Genomic DNA, 18,551 nt, shown 5'->3' on the forward strand with positions numbered 1-18,551 from the left:
AGCAGAAGTTGCTGCTCTGCACGCAGACGGGTTATAGTCAATGCAGATTGTGAATGTCAGAACAGCCGCCCTTATTGCATGCAACGCCTGCAAACACGTTGGCGTGTTTCAACGCAGTCTTTGTACATAACAATTACAACACATTTCTTTTAGACCCTTTGCGCTCATGATTGGTGAGATTAAAATAAATGCAATAGAAATGATATTGTCAAAATAGGAAGTTCATCCAATAGGCTTTTCAATGACTTCTTCCTTACCTTGATTGTTTTGGGAAATCCTCAGCAGATTGTCACGTTAGGTGATCTCCTCCTCCTCCTCCTTGCTTTTTAGATCATTGTGACGTTTACCATAGTCTTCGGGGTCATCCTCTACCGGATTAGCATCAAGGCAGCGCTACACATCAGCACCTACCCTGCAGCGAGATACAATGTCAGAGCTACCGTCAAGACCACCGCCGCCATCATCAACCTCATTGTCATCATCATCATGGATGAAGTCTACGGCAAAATCGCCCTCTGGCTCAACAAAATGGGTGAGGCACATTTTCACCGTTAACCCCTAAAAGGCACGAATGATCCTCAAACCAAGCATTCGTTTCTGATTACACATAGACTGAGATATTCGTACAACAAGCAAAAGTGTTTGTGGGAATTATTATTTTTTTATGACAAAAATGTTTTGCTTATTGTCGCGTCACTGGGATAGTTGAGCTTCACTGTACAGATTGATGTATATGCAGAGTTTTCACATTTATTTGCCGAAGGGGCGACGTTTCTCTGAGCTCACCTTAAGTCTCAGTCCAACTCGTGTATGTACGAGCAGGATTTTGAGACATTTTGTGAGTTTGGACACCAATCACAGTTCAGTATGAAACCTAGATGAGTGTTTGTGAAACAAACACTGAGAACTGACTTTTTGTACCTGTTCTTATTCCCAACTTTTTAAATAACGACTCTTGGACAGTGGCCCCCGATGCACCGAGGCCCCCTTTAGCATCTGGGATGCACAGGGGCTTTTTCCACAAACTCCAATGTAAAATCACAAGTCAGTATTAGACAGTCAGACCAACTAATACGATAATGAAGGGAATTACAAGCAGACATCTTGAAAAGTAAACACCATCAATGGCGCGGTTTATTGAGAGTTGTAACAGTGTCTTATACCAGTGGTGGGCCATCAGGGCCAGCAAAGCCTTCTCTGCTGGCCTAAACGGAATCAAAAAATTATAGCTTTTTTATAATTTAATAATTTTTCATAAATACACTACATGTATTCTAATTATTTTTCCCATTAGCTTATTTTCTCATTGCACAGCTCCTGTCTTTCTCTGTTGCTCTCACCTTAAGTCTCAGTCCAACTTGTGTATGTACAAGCAGAATTTTGAGCCTTTGCAGAACCTCTTGAAACCTAAGCCTTTTTTTAGGCCTCTTCTCGAAAATTGTAATCCATACTAAAGAGACTATAATTCTGTAACTACAAGGTCTATTTTAAATATTTTGATGCTTGAATAACACTAGGAATTGTGAGATTTGATGAGAAGAGTAAATATTGTGTATATGTTACTGGTTAATAGTAGCTGAAGACTGAACACAGCAAACAGGGAAAATTCCCAGGTTCGCCTGAAAAAAAAGCACTTTAATTTATTAAATGAGGCCCTGGCTAGCCTAAAAACATTCCCAATTCATAGCAAAAAGGGTGCAGGTGCCTCACAAAAAGATTTGGTGTAAATAAAGTGAAGCAAACCCCAGTTATAGCAGTTTGTGTATGAAAAAACATGCCAAATTCTCATTTTCGAACCAGGATTTGCAGCTGTTCCATTGTACCTTTATGTACTATATAACTATATATTTCACTATATTTCACTTTGTTTATCACTCATATTGTACAATCAATCATAACAGAGCTGTTTGGCATCATTTTGAGCCATTTTGACCTCTCATATCTCTCCTCCATGCATTTTCCTCGTCTCTGTCTGTGTGTATGGAGCCCTTGCTAAGCCTATGGTGGGCGCATATTATCATGTGACCACTCGTTAGAACCGGGTGGTTATTTCAAACACACCCATATGTTCCATGAAGTGATTGACAGAATTTTCAGCCACTAAAACTCCAAAACCGTGCCGCAACCCCCCCCAAGCCCCAAGCCCCTGTATGATTCGCCGGCGGCATATTGACCTCCATTTTGGCTCAGATGAACGGAGAAACGCCATTTTAAGTTTCAGACGTGCTCAGTGACTTAGCGAACACATTTGTCATAAGGAATAATTTGGGATTCCTCTGTTTTCGCCCTGAAACCCGACTCAAGGTATGATACGGTTCTAATGTTTGGCAGTTTTGGAGTTGTGCTTTCTGTGGCTTGTTGGCTGTAACTATTGAACGCTTTCACGGAGAGAAATTCGGATGTTATCGCTGAAATCTGTGGGAAATGCTCGTGCTGTTTGCTGTGTCATTTGCCGGGGGAGATGCAATGGCCCCTATGTTTGAAGCATTTTCTGAGTAGTTGGATCGCCGGCTGTGGCGTAAAATGCATGATATTGTGGCGGATCTTCTTAGTTAGTTAGTGTAATAGTTTATAATGGTGTTTGCAGTGTGTAAAATGGTTTACATGATTAAGTTAAGGAGACTTTTTTAGAATTATTTTTTAGTTTCTATATGAACTTTGATTTCTACGACGCTCTCTTCGATTAAATATCTCGCTCTGAACCCCAAACGGGGCTCGCTCAGGTCTAAGAGGTAAATGGGGACGATATTGTTGATTGTCATAGTCTTCAACCAATCAGATCTTTAGTTTGACATGTTGGGCGTATTCTTCGACGTGCCAGAGCTTTATAGGTGGCCTACAAGTATGTCGGCATTAATTTGCAGCTCAGCATTAACGTGCGCCGTGATTGGTCACTGTTGTGAAACCGAAGCTAGCTAGCAGAACTTAGCGTTTTGCTTGGTGTAGATTCTTTTTTTTTTACAGTGGCTCCACAGAAAGAACATTTCCCACAGTTTAAGCTTCTGCATTTTCCAAATGCAATAGTATTATTCAAACATATTGTACTGAACCGTGAGCCTCGTACCAAACGGTTCATTACGAATACGTGTACTATTGTTACACCCCTAGAAACAAATAATAACCGTAGCTGTGGCATCATAATGAGGTTGTTAGAAGGTGGTTCAACTGTAGTAGGACAGCACTGCAGGCCCAGGTATAAAACACACGGCCCGCCACTGTCTTATAATAATACCTAATGCCACTGGATGTATTCATGTGTATATGAGATGTCTAAGCCACATGCTGTCTCTTTTTCAGAGATTCCAAAGACGGACAAGAGCTTTGAAGATCGCCTCATCTTCAAAACCTTTATCCTAAAGTTTTGCAATGCATTTACACCCATCGTCTATTTGGCCTTTTTCAGGGGCAGGTAAAAACATTACTTCTCAATGCTCGTGTTTTGTGCATTTTTGTGTTAAATAATTGTATCAAAAATACTAGTGTATGCTAGCAGCTTTCCTTATCTCATGTGTGTGGTTGTGTTTGGTTCACAGGCTTGTTGGGCGGCCCGGGAACTACCTGTATGTCATCGGATCGTACAGAATGGAAGAGGTAATTAACACCGAACACAGTGAGACTTAAAGGTCACGGCTATTCCCTGGTTTTATATGTGAAGAAAGCCCATGAAATGACTAAGAAGAACTGCGATGAACTTTATTATTATAAACAGACGTTACTCAAATGGGAGGAAATAGTGTATTCAATGAGGACTACTTTCAGCAGTGGATTAATCCACATTTGTGAGTATTTTTGGCAGCAGGCTGGTGTTTGTGGAATTGAGTCAAAATAAACTACAGTGTGTGTGTGTTTATGTTAATGAAGCAGCATGCAACAGCGCGGCTCACTGATGTGTTTTTAATAGTTTTTGGACAACAATGGAGCTCTATGGCTCAGAGGAAGAAGTCCTATCAGGCTTTGATACACACACAATACGTGTTAGTGAATACATTCATGTTTGGTTTGGGTCTGCAGCACAGGAGATTAGTTGAGGATAGGAAAAAAAAGAACGGCCCGTTTCAGTGGAACTCTGACCGCCGTTATCACGAGGACAGAAGAGATAGGCCGTGGATGTATTAAGAACATCAGACAGTGAGTGGATAACCGCCTCCAGAGGCGGCTTGGACAATCAGATTTCCATCTGCCTTGAATGCTTCTTGGATGCATTTACACTTAGCTTTTAAGAGATCAGATAGCCGTCTGATCCGCCCGGGACGCATGAAGCCACTCGATGTACGCAGACTATATGTCGGTTGAGTTTTAACGCAAGCGGAGCTGGTATTGCTTTCGACTTGTGAGTCTGCGTGTGTGTCATGTTGGCAAATGTGGTACTGGAGCAACTACCACAGAGGCTGTTTTGAGTACGTTGGTGTTTATATGTCTGTGGACAGATTTTGTAATCGCAATAGCAACAGAACCATGCAAGATGCAGGCAAGAAACTTTAGAGATGTGTAGATAAAAATGAAGAAGATTGACGTGGTCCGAGCAAGAGCGCAGGAAGTAGTAGTTTAATTAATTTCTAATTTTGAGAGCACATGCAGCAAGGTGCTTTTAAATATTTTAATTTCAATTTTGCCGTGGTCAGTTTCTCTTGCTTGCTTACTTTTTCACTCCCCACTGTCAATTTCTTTCAACTCCCTCCATCCGTGCTCTACCGCCTCACGTTTGCCTTCACTTTCTGACACCTGTTCACTTCCTCTCCCTCCAGTGTGCCCATGCAGGCTGCCTCATGGAGCTGTGCATCCAGTTGTGCATCACTATGCTGGGCAAGCAGCTCATCCAGAACAACCTGTTTGAGGTCGGCATACCGTAAGTGCAGAGCGCACAATGCAACATGCTCCAACGTACACACTCCCATGGTGCTGACACACAGCGTGGGTTCGGCAAGCCACAGAACAAATTATGTACACCCACTCAGTTGTACTTGCAACGGCGATGATTCATTGAAACGCCTGTCTGGTATTCAGACACACTTACCTGGGAATTAGACAACACCTTGCCGCAGTCTGTCAACCTGCAAGTTTCTCTGTCTTGCTTTGTTCATACAGTACACTGGAAGTTTCTAAGTGTAATGTACTGTATGTTTGGTTCTCTTTATCACATAAAACACCAAAAGCACAGATCTAAACTGTGACACAGATCAAAAAATGACAGACATCCAAATGAGTGTAGCCCCAATTAACCACCAATTATCCAGAATATCAGAAATACCACAAGTACCACAAATTGATTTCATAACAAATGTTGTAAAAATGAATTGTACTGTATTGAGTTTTACAAAGAGGTGTCTTTATTATTTTGTCTACCCTGTTCCTATCAATCGGGGGGGGGGAATAACAGAAACACCTCTCTGAGTCTAAATGTGTCATTTCCATGATTGGCTTGTGGTCCATGCAGGAAGCTGAAGAAACTGCTCCAGAGGAGGAAGTCGGACTTGGAGGAGGTGAGCAAAACGCTGCAGTGCCACGAGAAAGACCACATGCTGGGCCATTTCGTTGGCCTCAGACCAGAGTACATGGAGATGAGTGAGTCCACACACGAGACACAAACCCACAAATATACAAGACATGCTGCTCTTTTGTGATTTGTTTGGTCTGCAAGGGTTTGAACGTCATTTTGATTTTCGGCTTTACACTCGTAGAAATAAAGGTGCTAAACCATACAGGAACAGTATAGAAGCTTAGGGGGTTCTTTGGCTTTGGTTTTGGCTCCTGGTAGAACCTTTTATCAAGGTTTCACCGTATGAGAGGTTCTACAGAGAACCTTTCTATTGTGTAAAAGGTTCCACCCAGGACCATCTCTAGAGGCTCTATCCAGAACTTTTCGAACTTCTAAGGTTCCTAATAAGAACCCTTTTTTATGACTAAGGTTTCGTCTAGAACCCACACAGGAGGTTCTACTCATAACCCTTTTATATTCCAAGGGTTTCATCTAGAACCCACCATGGGGGTTCTACCGAGAGCCCACTTATATTCCATTGGTTTCATTTGGGGTCGGAATTTTAGGAGACTACCAGAAACTTCCACACCTTAACCCTGGTTTTACCTGAACATTTGTAAAAGCTACGACTGTCTTCAGGAGAGGTGTGTAGTTTTATCCTTGTTAATGCTGCTCTTCCTCCTCAGTAACGCATTTTCCAGCTTGCCCGACGTCTGCTAACAGTGAATCATCCTCATCTCTTCTGTCAGAGTGCTGTCTTCTACCCTGACTCAAAGTAGATCCTTGAGAAATGCCTGAGGGAATATCAGCCTTTATAACACCCTATCCCTTGCGGAGCACGTAATGCTGAGGTTAAACCTAACGAGCATAATGGCTGCGAGCACTTCGAACAATCACTTTAATGTCACCTTCTATGTTACATCAAACACATTCAGTTGCTCCTCTGCCTTGTGCTCCTGCTTCACGTCTGTACATGTTGAGGTACACTGTGGTTGACCTTTGATTTAATGACAGCACACAGTCTGTCATTCAGTGATGTGGAAACCTTGGATAGGTCATGCTTCATTTGCTCCAGAGATTTCTGTCCGTGCCTGTGCCAGTGTGCATTTAATGAAGATAAGTGGATTAAAGCTTTTCATTTGGCTGGTCAGCGCTCATGGCTGTTGCGGTCGTCTAATTGCTCTTTTTGGATCTATATTGTCAAGCAGTGCATCCCTTGAGGGAAGCAGATGATAGAGGCTTGCGGAAGCTTGTAACAATACGACTGAAAGAGATGATTAAAGATACTTCAAAGCTCAGCACTCTCCATTCTTCATGTCCTAGTTCAATATTTATCGTTTAAAGGAAAGTGCAACATTCCATGTTTAGCTGTGACCAGCAGAGCGTGAAATACCTCTCTGATAGCCGGCCAGTGTAAATCCAACTGCTGCATCTCACACATTGTTTTTCACTGCAAGTTTCAGTGCACACGATCCACACATTTCAGCGTGCGTTTCGCAATATGTGTAGAGTGTGTAAGGACGAACAGCCACATAACTGAACGACGGGTCCAACAATGGCACCACCCTGCCTCCACCCTCTTCTCTAAGCAGAGCTACAGGACGGAACATACCGCTTGTGAAACGGCTCAGCATTGATAGATGGTAGTAATTGTCACATAGATCAGTCAGGTGTAACAAACTATTTGGTGCCCGTGTGATATGTAGTGTATTAGTATATTGATCATTTCACCTTTTAAACTAATGAGTTTTGGTTGACTTACTTTTGTATTATTTCAGCCAGTGCACTGATCAATATTTTTACATTACCAATGGATGTGTAATTAGAAGGAAGTCGGTCACAGTGAAGAACCCATAGACGACTAAAACAGTTCATGTTTAATTGAATGAATACAAACCATAATTGGCCTCCGTCTAGACCACAAGTGTATCAAACAACAGATCTTATTTCAATAGATACAGCTGTCTGCACCAGCTCTGTGCAGCGCTTCATGTTGACAGTCTAACACTTCCTCTGAACAGAAACTGTCGGTCCTGCTCTGAGTTTATTGCATTGGCTGTCAGCTCTGTTAGCTCTATTAGACCCGTTAGCTGCTAGCGCTGTTAGCCAAGCAGACAGTAGGACTGTGCTGCCGACCGGCTGCTAACAGCTAGCTAGCTCTTCCTCCTACCAACATGAAAAGACTCGCTCTGTTGTAGTCAGTGCTCAGCAATTGTTATAAATACATACATACATACATACATACATACAGTACATACATACATACATACATACATACATACATACAGTTGTTGATCACTTGCGGCCCCTACCGGCCGTTTAGAGTAGTGAGGAGTCAACAGTCAATAACGGTATAAAACAGTAAAAATACATTTTTCAAAAAAATGACAATCACTGCAACCATAAGATGTCCTTGAGCATACATTAATTAATGAGCACAACAAAATATTAGATTGATGGGTCCAGCAGTATGTGAGATTACCCGTGGACAGAGAGACAGATGCACATGCGACTGAACAAATAATGTCCTCAGGCTACTGGTGGAGCTAATTATTATTTAAAATCACTCTCTCTACAGTCATTTTGTTATATGTTTTAAATAAATACGGCATATAGGCAATTGCTTGCTGACATGTTAGCCATAATTAAAGGGTGATAAAATGTCAGAGGTTATATATTTGTTTGTGTTCTGCTGCTCCCAAGTGACCAAAGAGTAATGAACGCAGCTTTCATTTAACCGATATTTCCACCTGTACTGCAGCTCCCAGAGCTCCAACTCTGACAAATCTCATCAGTCGACCAGCTACTCCGTCCGTATTTTTCCGACAGAAAAGCTTAAACGGATAGTTAGAGGAGCATTCAAGCAGTTTTTGGGCACCACACATTTTACCCAAACTTGGTGGGTGGTAGTGCCCACATTCAGTTTCCCTTTTTGAAGAAAAATTACAATGTGTCCATCCAGTAACTTCTGCTAATTTCTCCTCTTGTCTGTGTCTCCAGTCATCCAGTTCGGTATGGTGACTCTTTTTGTGGCGTCCTTCCCTCTGGCTCCGCTCTTCGCTCTTCTGAATAACATCATCGAGATTCGCCTGGACGCCAAGAAGTTTGTCACGGAGCTGCGCAGGCCGATTGCAGGGAAAGCCAAAGACATTGGTGGGTGTCCACCAACCCCGACTGAAATGAAATGTTTATTCTGCTAGATGTTTTCAGCTACACCGCCTTCTTAAGGGTAAAAAAAATCCAAGAGAAGACCTTGGTCAAGAAGGAGAGCAGATATGGAATTAATTTTGATAAACTTCACCTCACTCTGTGTGGGCTCTCAGCAGTAGAAATGAAACTACCTCAGACAGGTTTCAACGTACATACGGGCATGTGAATATTGCTTTAAGACAGACTTGAAAAAGGGTTTATCTATCCTTTAACTCAGTGGTTCTCAACTGGTCTGGCTGCGGGACCCACCATCACCCCTTAATGACAAGCCGCGACCCAAATGTTCAACTTCTCAACTGTATTTAATGTAAAGATGGTGCAGTTTGAACCTGAGCTGAAAATGTCCTCTGCAGTCGTAGTAGTAACGAGTAAAACTGCTCTGTTTGTTATGTCTGTAGATTCGTCCATTTGTAATGCAAAATGACCACTTGCCTTAATTCGAGCTGTGGTCTGTTGTTTGATGTCATCCGACATGTCTTCAATTCGCCTACTTATAGTGTCATTTGACAGAGGTATAGTTATCAGTTTATCTGCTGCGGATTGATCTAACACGTCCATGTCCATGGCTGCAGGTAAGTAAGACACTTTTGTGATGTCCTCAGGTCTTGAAGTCGTCTTCGAAAGTACTCAACAGGTTTATCTTTGAGAGAAGGTGTTTCTGTGCCAGAACCTCGCTGCACAAAACACACTGAGGTTTTTGCCCTCTTTTGTCCTCAATGTAATAAAATCCATATCTCATGTAGTCGGTGTCGTACTTCAGTTTTGCCATGCTGAATTAGCACATGAAAATTCACTTTGTGGGTGTTCTTCTATAGTGTGAAATGGTGGGTGTCTATTAGCATTACAAGGCATTAACAGCAAATACTGTTAAGGACTGCTGCATTAAAAATTCCCTTTAAAATAAAAAAAACAGGTGTAAGTGCCATATAAATACTGTGAAATTATCGAAACAGCCTGTATTAAGAAACTGCCTTTAAACAAGCCATCAGCATTTCCGTACCGTTGTGATGTCACAACCCATAATATATAAACCATTTCACAGTTTTAAACATTCTTAATGTCCCAGTTTTTTTCCGGGTTGCAGTCAAGGAATATCTATTTATTTATCCCTTGGTTGCAGTGTATGTGGATGGCATCAGCTGACAGGAAGTAAACATGGACCCAAACTGTTGCCTAGCAACACAATTCTTTTGAAGCGTATTTAAATGGAGCATTTCAGACAGAGGGTGAATACAGGTATATTCAAACAAGCATGTAAACACGTTCTAGTAAAAAACCCAAATACAAGTGTGAACCTGGAAATTAGCATGATATGTCCCCTTTAAATCATAACACTAATATATTTTATTTATTCGTAGAGCACACAAACAATAATTAATAAAGTTAAATTGATTGGAGCAAAACAAAGTAGGAGTTAAAAGTGACAGATGAAGACCCATTAGTGCAGAAATGGTTGATAAAAGTTTATAAAAAGATTTAAAAGGAAGTCACTGAAGTAACAAGAGCCCTGACAGCAAACACACAATCTCATTCAGTTTTAGTTTGGGGGGGATTGCCAACAGAGTTTTGTTGCAAGATCCGAGGTTAATTGGAGGTACATATTGGCACAAAAGCTCACAGATGAATGCTGGAGTTTCAGTCCACGTCAACAGTAATATCATAAAGCAGTTCATAGTTAATGCACCCTAAAAGTAAAAGGTAACATTCCTGCAATACAATGCACAGTGAGGTCCACCTCTGTGCTTGTGCCATCTAGTGGTGGCTGGGACTCACTGACCTCATACGGACGTGTTGAAGCTGACAGTTCCTTCCTTCTTTCTGCAGGCATCTGGTACAACCTCCTGAAAGGCCTCAGCAAGGTAGCAGTCATCGTCAATGTAAGTCTCGCGTCGGTACGGTCACATTAACCCGGTGTTTTGATGTCATGAAGGCGGTAAGCTGAAGTGCCATTCTCCATCCCCCAGGCCTTTGTCATATCCTTCACCTCGGACTTCATCCCACGGCTGGTCTACAAGTACATGTACAGCCAGGACGGCAGCATGCACGGCTTCGTCAACCACACGCTGTCTTACTTCCAAGTCAGTGACTTCCAGCAGGGGACAGCCCCTCTCCAGCCGATGCACCTGGGCTACAAGGTAGACATCTGCAGGTAAGGTTTCACTGGAAAAAAAGAAAAATGTAATTAATGCCTTTAATACAGTATGCATGTATATAAGATCTCGCCCCAATTAGAACTTATTTCATCATATAAAATATAAACATTTTAAGTAAATATATAACTAAACAAAAGTAAGATTAAAGGCGAAACTTAACAGTCAACGATGATACATCAAAAAAAAACCTCCCAAACAATTACTTATCATGTCTATTCTACCTTTTGTAATATTGATCATCTATAAGAAGCAATGGACATCTGACAACTTGTAAAGCATTAATGAAATCTTTTGAAACGTGTCTCTCTGTCTGCAGGTATAAGGACTACAGAGAACCTCCCTCATCCAGCACACCGTATGAACTGTCTAAGGAGTTCTGGGCCATCCTGGCCGCCCGCCTCGCCTTCGTTGTTGTCTTTCAGGTTTGGAACCGCACACGGATATTAATATCAGAGCACACATGCTGCACGCCTCGACATGCTTTCAGAGCACAGTGCTCACTTTCGCCTTTCATATTGTATGAGGGCAAAGCAAACAAACCAGCAAACAACTCATTTATTATCGATGAATGAATGGCCTCTGAGTGAATCAGAAGGCTGTGTGGAGCTGCATGTGTCTGTCTGCTTCTCCTCCATTCATTTCCCTGGTGTGATTGATTTCACATTATTCTACAAACAAGTTCCACCAGTCCTATCTGCTGTTTAACGCTGTTGCTTCAAAGATGGTGCTCAATCTAACCGGAGCCACATGGGTTCTTTAGTTCCTGGCGTACGTTTTTCACCATCTGCTCATGTCCTCTTTGGACCCGATTCTCTATTTTGTAGATTTCTTTTCTGAGCTCCTGTTATTCTCCTCACTGATTGTGTAAATCGTTTGAGTTTGGAAGCCCATTCCCACCAGCAAATACAATTATTTGATTTTTATAATTAAATCCAATGACTGATAGATAGTAAAAAATGATGATATCTTCGTTAACATTAGAGCTAGACTGATGAATCAGAGAATATGATAAAGTGTCACCTTCCTATTCGTCCAACACAAAGCTCTGACAAGTAGATTTTTACACTCCCGTGGGGTCCAGATGCATGCCACAACTTATATATAACACAAAAATATTTTAAAATTATGTCATTTGAAAGATTTGACTGTGTAGGTCAAAATGAGAATTTATTACATTTCAGTCATTTTTATCCAAAGCGACTTACAATTCAGATTATATCACATTTCTACACCGTAGGCACAGCTACGGGAGCAACTTTGGGGTTAAGTGTCTCGCTCAAGGACACATCGACATGTGACTAGCGGAGCCGGGGATCGAATCGCAGATCCTCTGATTGAAGGACGGCCCTGCTCTCCACTTAGCCACAGTCGGCTTTATAAACTTATAATAATGAAAGTATGGCATTTAAATCCATAATCATAAGACATTCTGACAGACTAAAGAATTAAAGTCATAACTTTCATTTCCTATGTCAGTTGGGAGTTAATCTGTTCATTTACCCAACATCTGAAGCTCGACTAACTCACTGGGATAGCTATGGTTCAGGGGTCGGCAACCCGCGGCTCCGGAGCCGCATGCGGCTCTTCGGCCCGTCTGCTGCGGCTCCCTGAGGCTACATCCACACTAATACGTTTAATGTAACAAACAAAAACTATTAACAAACAAACAAAAACTATCTCCGTCCACACGGCGCTTCAGCATTGTTTTCGAGATCCAGACTAAAACGCCTGAAAACGAATATCACGTAACTATTCACGTAGTGGATGCCGGTGTTACGTCCTACTGGTTTCCTTCCGTGCGTGTGTTGTGTTCGCGTAACAGCAGCAGCTGTTTTCTGCCTCTGTTGCCAGATTCGTCACACATTCAAACATATTGCTGGAGATCTAAAAGCCACATCTCATATATATTGCGGGGATTACGATTGTATAAGTGAGCACTACATCACAGCCACGTATGAAGAAATACATTGAAGAAAATATATTTATGGAAAGATCGCATCAACCTGGATTCGAACCCTGTCGAGCAAAATAGTAATATATTCAAAAACGGCCGCGCTACGCGATCCGCCTCTTGCATCTTACGAAGTAAAGCGCCTTTCCTTGTAGTTGGTTGATCATGATTTGCAGACCTCCGCCCTCGGTCCGCCCTCGGTAAACTATTAATGGATAAATCCAAAAGAAGAAAAGTCACGGAGGAAAATGGAGAGTTTCATTCTGTGTGGACGTATTAATTTGCTTTCACTGCCAACGATGCTGGCTTACCTGTATGCTTGATATGTGGCGAGAAATTTGACATCAAATAGCTTTTGTGGCTCCAGACGAATTTTATTTGGTGGAAAATAAGGCAAAATGGCTCTTTGGATAGGAAAGGTTGCCGACCCCTGCTATGGTTAAAAAGAAGGAAACAGCTAGGCTAGTTAATGTTCAGTTCTTTTGCCGCTAACCTAAAAATGTGTTAAAAATGTAATAAGAAATCACTTTCGTCTCTGAGAAGAAACAACACATAGTCCTCTTACAAATGAAATATTTATAAAACATAAAACAACGATCGCTTCAGTTCACTCTGGGGTTTTAGAGCTGCAGCCTCACTTGGTCTGGTATGACCATTAGCTTCTGCTGGCTAAAGTTAGCTTCTAGATTAGCTGGCTGTGTAAATGTCATTACAGCGTCAGCTTGTTGACTCCTGATATGGCCGCAGATTGGCAAAGGTCATATAGTGCTACTAGACTGGAACACCTGTGATATCCGCTTCAACAAGAAGTTCATTTGTGAGCCGTTCCAATCTGCTCTCTGTCCCCTCTGTCCTGTGCAGAACGTGGTGATGCTTATGAGCGACTTTGTGGACTGGCTGATCCCTGACATCCCCAAAGACATCAGCATCCAGATCCATAAGGAGAAGATCCTCATGGTCGAGCTCTTCATGAAGGAGGAGCAGGGCAAGAGGCTTACGGCGCGCGACAACCTCAACCAGGACAACTGCCCCTCCCCCTCGTCGGCCAATCGGAGCCCGGCGCAGCCCCGTTCGCGGCCCGCCACGCACGCCGTGGTCTGGGAGAACAAGAGGAAAGAGGAAGAAGCAAATGCAGCACCCATGTATGAACCGTAAACGAGTTAATCCGCTGCTTGACGCCCGGCTGTCTTATTAAGACGGCTATCCATAAACACGTGATCAGTTCTTAATAATTGGCAAAGCTGACAGTAAAAACTGAAACGATGACGTGTTCACATTAGAATTCCTTCGCATTAAAAACAGGTTGTTTGCTTCCTTTTCACATTTCTCCCCATGTTAAGTCAGACATTGTCAATTTCAAAATCCAACGACTATACTCAAAAGATTTATGATGACGACGCGTTATTTATTAGATGTACTGAATTTGAGGGGAACAAGCCATTAGCTTCCACTTGACTCTGGGGAAATTACTTGTCAATGTCATCGTCGATCACAATTTCTGAGGAAACGGCGCCAAACCCCACCTGCAACCCAACATGAATAATGTAATCCTGTTTTCAAGCAGCAAGTTCATGCCTGCCACCTCTCCCACGGGACCTGAATGCAATTTTCGTATTGAAGACAGCCTCCGTCCAGATGGTCCCACTGAGAAGAGGTTCCTCCTGATACCGTACTAGTGAGACACAAGTCAAGAGGAGGACCTCTCTCCTGCCATAAAACTCAGAAGCCTTTTTTTTTTTTTTTTTTAGCACAATTATATACGAACGCAGGAATTTAATGATGTACTTTTTTGAATACGCAACGTGGTCGTCGGTTTGTTGGGATGAACGGCAAGGATCTGGAAGACCTGCTGTGTCGTGCGGCCTGTTGATTTGTACTATTGTCTTGTTCACGAGCACCACTTTGCTCGTTGTTACATTTGTTACAATTTGTGAGTGTGAACACACTTACCTAACCGTGCTCAGTGGCGTTTAATCCTGGAAGCACAAGTCACATTATTATTCATTCCAATTGAACTGGAATTATTAAAGCTGCAATTGGCGAGATTTACAGCACAAACACAAAGTGATGTCACGCTCTGTCTCACCTCCTTAAGTGTTTCTTAAAGCTGTACTAACCGATTTCTATTTTATTTATTTTTTGCCACTCGGGGGGCCGCAGAGCAAGTTTAAAAACACAACACTTGCATATTGTCACCAAATAAAGTGACTACTTGCAAACAATTATTTACACATCCAACAAAGAGCAAAGTAAATGTTTCTGGCCACCCGGTTCATTCCTTATAGTTTCAGCAGCTGAAGATATTTTTCTCTGGCTCTTTGATTGACTTGCATTAAGCTAATTAATAACTTCCTCTGTCTGCTCTTTAGTGCTGAGCAGATAGTGTACAGCGGGTTTAAGAGAGAAAACATCTACCTGCGGCTGGAAACAACAATTCCCTGTTATGGTAATGTGATCTATTTATATTTCTTTAACATGATTAGCTGCTATAATTAACAAACTAATGCGAATGTAGCTCTGTGTCTGCTGGATGTGAGAATGCAACTGTTTGCTAACAAGTTCACCTCGTCGACTTAAAGGGTAACTTTGGTATTTTTCAACCTGGACCCTATGTTCCCATGTTGTTGTGTCTAAGTGACTGAGGACAACCAAACTGGTCCAGTATTGAAGGAGAACTCTGCAGACGCTAACCGGGCTGCAACATAATCGCTCGGGGCAGCTCTGCAATGTCAATGTACGCTCACTAGTAGAGCTTGTTTTTGCCACTGACAGAATGCTCAGAATGTCTGGTAACATTATGGAAAGAACCCTACAGAGAAATAAAAACATTTTCATTTTGGTCTGAACAAGTTTGGCTCAAGGAGAAGTCTCGTTCTGCGATCTCGCGTCACGTCCACATTGTCGACATCAGCGAAACAATCAGCCGCCACATTGAAAATCTTTGAGCTAACACTTAGCTTTCTGTACTCATCGAACTCTCATTCGCGTTTCCTCTAGTGAGATGTCAGAACGAGACTTCTCGAGTGAGACGTGGTGAGACACGATAACAAACAGACCAAATGAAGCAAGTTAAAGAAAACAGGTTTTTTTACTCTGTAGGGTTCTTTCCATAATGTTGTCATTACTCATAATAACAATCTGGACATGTCAGTGGCAAAAGCGAGCACTTACGTACAATACGTACATTGCCGGTGTGGAGTTGCCCCGAGCTGCTGCCAGCGGCCGCGTTATCCCTCAATACCGGACCAACTTCAAAAACTGCTGTCCCCGTTAGTCACGTAGACACAAAAACATGGGAAGGTAGGTTCAAAATACCAAAGTTACACTTTCAAAAGCTGTGACATGTCAGCGTTGTACTTTCATCTCGTGTCTACTGCCCCCTAGTGGCCACAAAATCAGTCAATGCATGTTTAAATTTAAGTAACTGGATCAAACTCTCTGTAAACAGGATGAGAGTCCAGCATTTACTCTTTTTTGGATCATCTGTAAAGCAGAGCCGTTTACTGATGTCTACACTCAGAGTTTCCTCGGACCAAATCGTCATTCTTGACAAAATTCTTTATCGGACACTTTTTAACCACCGATGGGTAATGTTGGCTTTCGCAGCTTTGAAGAGCACAGAAGATGACGAGTAAATGTTTTTCTTTTAATTTCATTAAAAAAAAACACAAAAGCCATTCATACCTTTGCATATCGTTGAGATGCTCAGCTGTATTTATTAGAGGGTTTAGGTTTGTTGTGCACTAAAAATAAAACGTTATCTTCAAAATGTAGCGGTATAAGTATGTGCATGCAGCGTGTGCCGTCAGGAAACTGCATCTTGGGACAAATGGGATTGGAGGAATCTTGATCTTCTTACTTAAAGGGACTAATTTTCAGCTTCTTAATGATTCCGGAAAGCAGTTGTAGAGCGACTCTCTCACCCTGCCTTATATTCTCCTCTCTGGCTCGTTTGAGTTTTCCAAACGTCATACGAAGGGATACAAGTCAAACCAGGACAGGCAACACTGTTGCCATTCGGCATTTTCAAGCACAAATGATTGAATAATATTTTGTTTTGTATTTATCAAGCTGCAAAGAAAAACATACGTGGGAGTGACTGGATACTACTTTGAAGAACGTAATAGTGCTGCAGACTGAAAAGATGGAGACACGTGCGCAGTCTGCACACATCGATGTGTCAAATCCTGCCTCCCCCATTGTAAATACATGAACCTACCCCAGATTTAAGCGCTCAACCCAGACTGGTAGAATGTATTATTCTTATTATTTTTTAATTGCAGTGATGTATAATCACTGTAAGGTCAAAAATGTTTAATATCAGTTTTTTCTAATTTCATGAAAATGCATTTCTAAGTGCATTTAACGTGTTGAAAGGGTTTTTTTCCGCCCGCAAGGGACCAGTGACTGGTACTTTGTCCTAGTGTGTCTTCATATTAATTCATTATTGTGTTCTAGAAGACATCACTATGGACCTATTTCGCTGTAACTGCAAGGAAGCCAGACCACAAAGACATTTTTATCACTAAAGGACAGTACTTCTTTCCGGGATGGGACTTGCTCTTTTGAGAAAAAAGACTTTTCTTTCGACCAAATCTTATACTCTGTGTGTATGTAGGGTTAGCGTTGATATTCAGTGATAGATTGACGAGTTGCCTTCGGGCCGCGGAGCCTGTGTCGGCTACAGCGGTGTTTTTGTCCTCCGAATCTCTTGTCACATGATAAAACACTGCAAGTTGTGACATAATATCTATTAATAACATATGTCGAAGCACATTTCATGGGTGAGTGTTTATGCATGTATAACCGATTTGTCCGTGTCTGATATTTTGAGTCTTTTTTTTTTGTTTTGTTTAAGCTAACTGCAAATAAATGAGAGAACTACCTGGAGTGCATCTATTTATTGGAAATCCCTGCATTTCTTTGGTACTTTGATTGATTGCTAATTTCTACCACAGAAGTACAATATCAACTAAGGTGGGTCTTTTATTGTATCAACCCTGTCTCCTACAACATTTCGTTTCCAACTGAACTGCACTCTCAATAACGTTTCGAAAGACTACTTTCAAACACCATATACTCATTGCATGTAACCCCATAATGTTTAGAGACGTTTCAATTATAAAATTGCTTTTATGTGTGACTTAATCTAAAACTTAAAATGCATGTAATACATCATTTATGCTTGTAATGTTGACATTATGCTAAAACTAATGAAGTAATTGAAATTTGAGTTAAACTCACTCTGACATGATTGAATGACAGTCAGCAGGGGACAGACACCTTCTACAAAGAGGGGGGCTAGCAGAAAAGTATTAAACTTAAAAAGTAGGTATGTCAGAAGGGATGAGACTATGAGAACTGTTTTGTCCAATGATTAAAAAATGATTTGTTGTATGACCTTATATGGACCCAGAGGGTACAAAAAGGAGAAAAGAGGATTGTGGCTTCTTCTTTTGTGCGAGCTTTGAGGGTTTGGAGATTTTGAGAACTGGGTACATTTGAGATATTGCATGATGAATCATTTTCATTTTTTTTATTATTCATTTTTTTTAACCTTTTTTGAACTTCTTGTAAAAAAAACAAATAAAACTGGTTTGTATTTTGTGCATTCCAACCAAAGTCCAGTGTTGCTCATCTCTGGTGGTCCTCGTACTCTCCTCGAGGTAAGAGAGCTCTTCCCCTGGGATAGGCTGACAGTAGTACATCTATAAGACATGCGATTTGAATGACGTTCCTGCTGAAAGCTAAGGTTAAGATT

At 41.6% G+C, this 18,551-nt stretch overlaps 2 protein-coding genes across 2 annotated transcripts in view; one reads left to right on the forward strand and one right to left on the reverse strand.

Moving 5' to 3' along the window:
• The window catches only part of LOC306694082 (anoctamin-1-like), a 64,922-nt gene extending 47,246 nt beyond the window's left edge, over window positions 1-17,676 (forward strand). Inside the window, exons 17-26 of the mRNA XM_079156797.1 lie at window positions 331-532; window positions 3,298-3,409; window positions 3,534-3,591; window positions 4,746-4,846; window positions 5,435-5,562; window positions 8,477-8,629; window positions 10,511-10,563; window positions 10,651-10,835; window positions 11,156-11,261; window positions 13,652-17,676. Coding sequence (XP_079012923.1) covers window positions 331-532; window positions 3,298-3,409; window positions 3,534-3,591; window positions 4,746-4,846; window positions 5,435-5,562; window positions 8,477-8,629; window positions 10,511-10,563; window positions 10,651-10,835; window positions 11,156-11,261; window positions 13,652-13,945 — 1,392 coding nt within the window. The 3' untranslated portion in view covers window positions 13,946-17,676. The remainder of the gene's footprint in view (window positions 1-330; window positions 533-3,297; window positions 3,410-3,533; window positions 3,592-4,745; window positions 4,847-5,434; window positions 5,563-8,476; window positions 8,630-10,510; window positions 10,564-10,650; window positions 10,836-11,155; window positions 11,262-13,651) is intronic.
• LOC306702447 (hatching enzyme 1.2-like) overlaps window positions 1-18,551 on the reverse strand; it is a 219,633-nt gene that overhangs the window by 183,709 nt on the left and 17,373 nt on the right. The window lies entirely within an intron of this gene.

The sequence above is a fragment of the Pholis gunnellus genome (assembly GCF_910591455.1).
Source record: "Pholis gunnellus genome assembly, chromosome: 1".
NCBI lineage: Eukaryota > Metazoa > Chordata > Actinopteri > Perciformes > Pholidae > Pholis > Pholis gunnellus.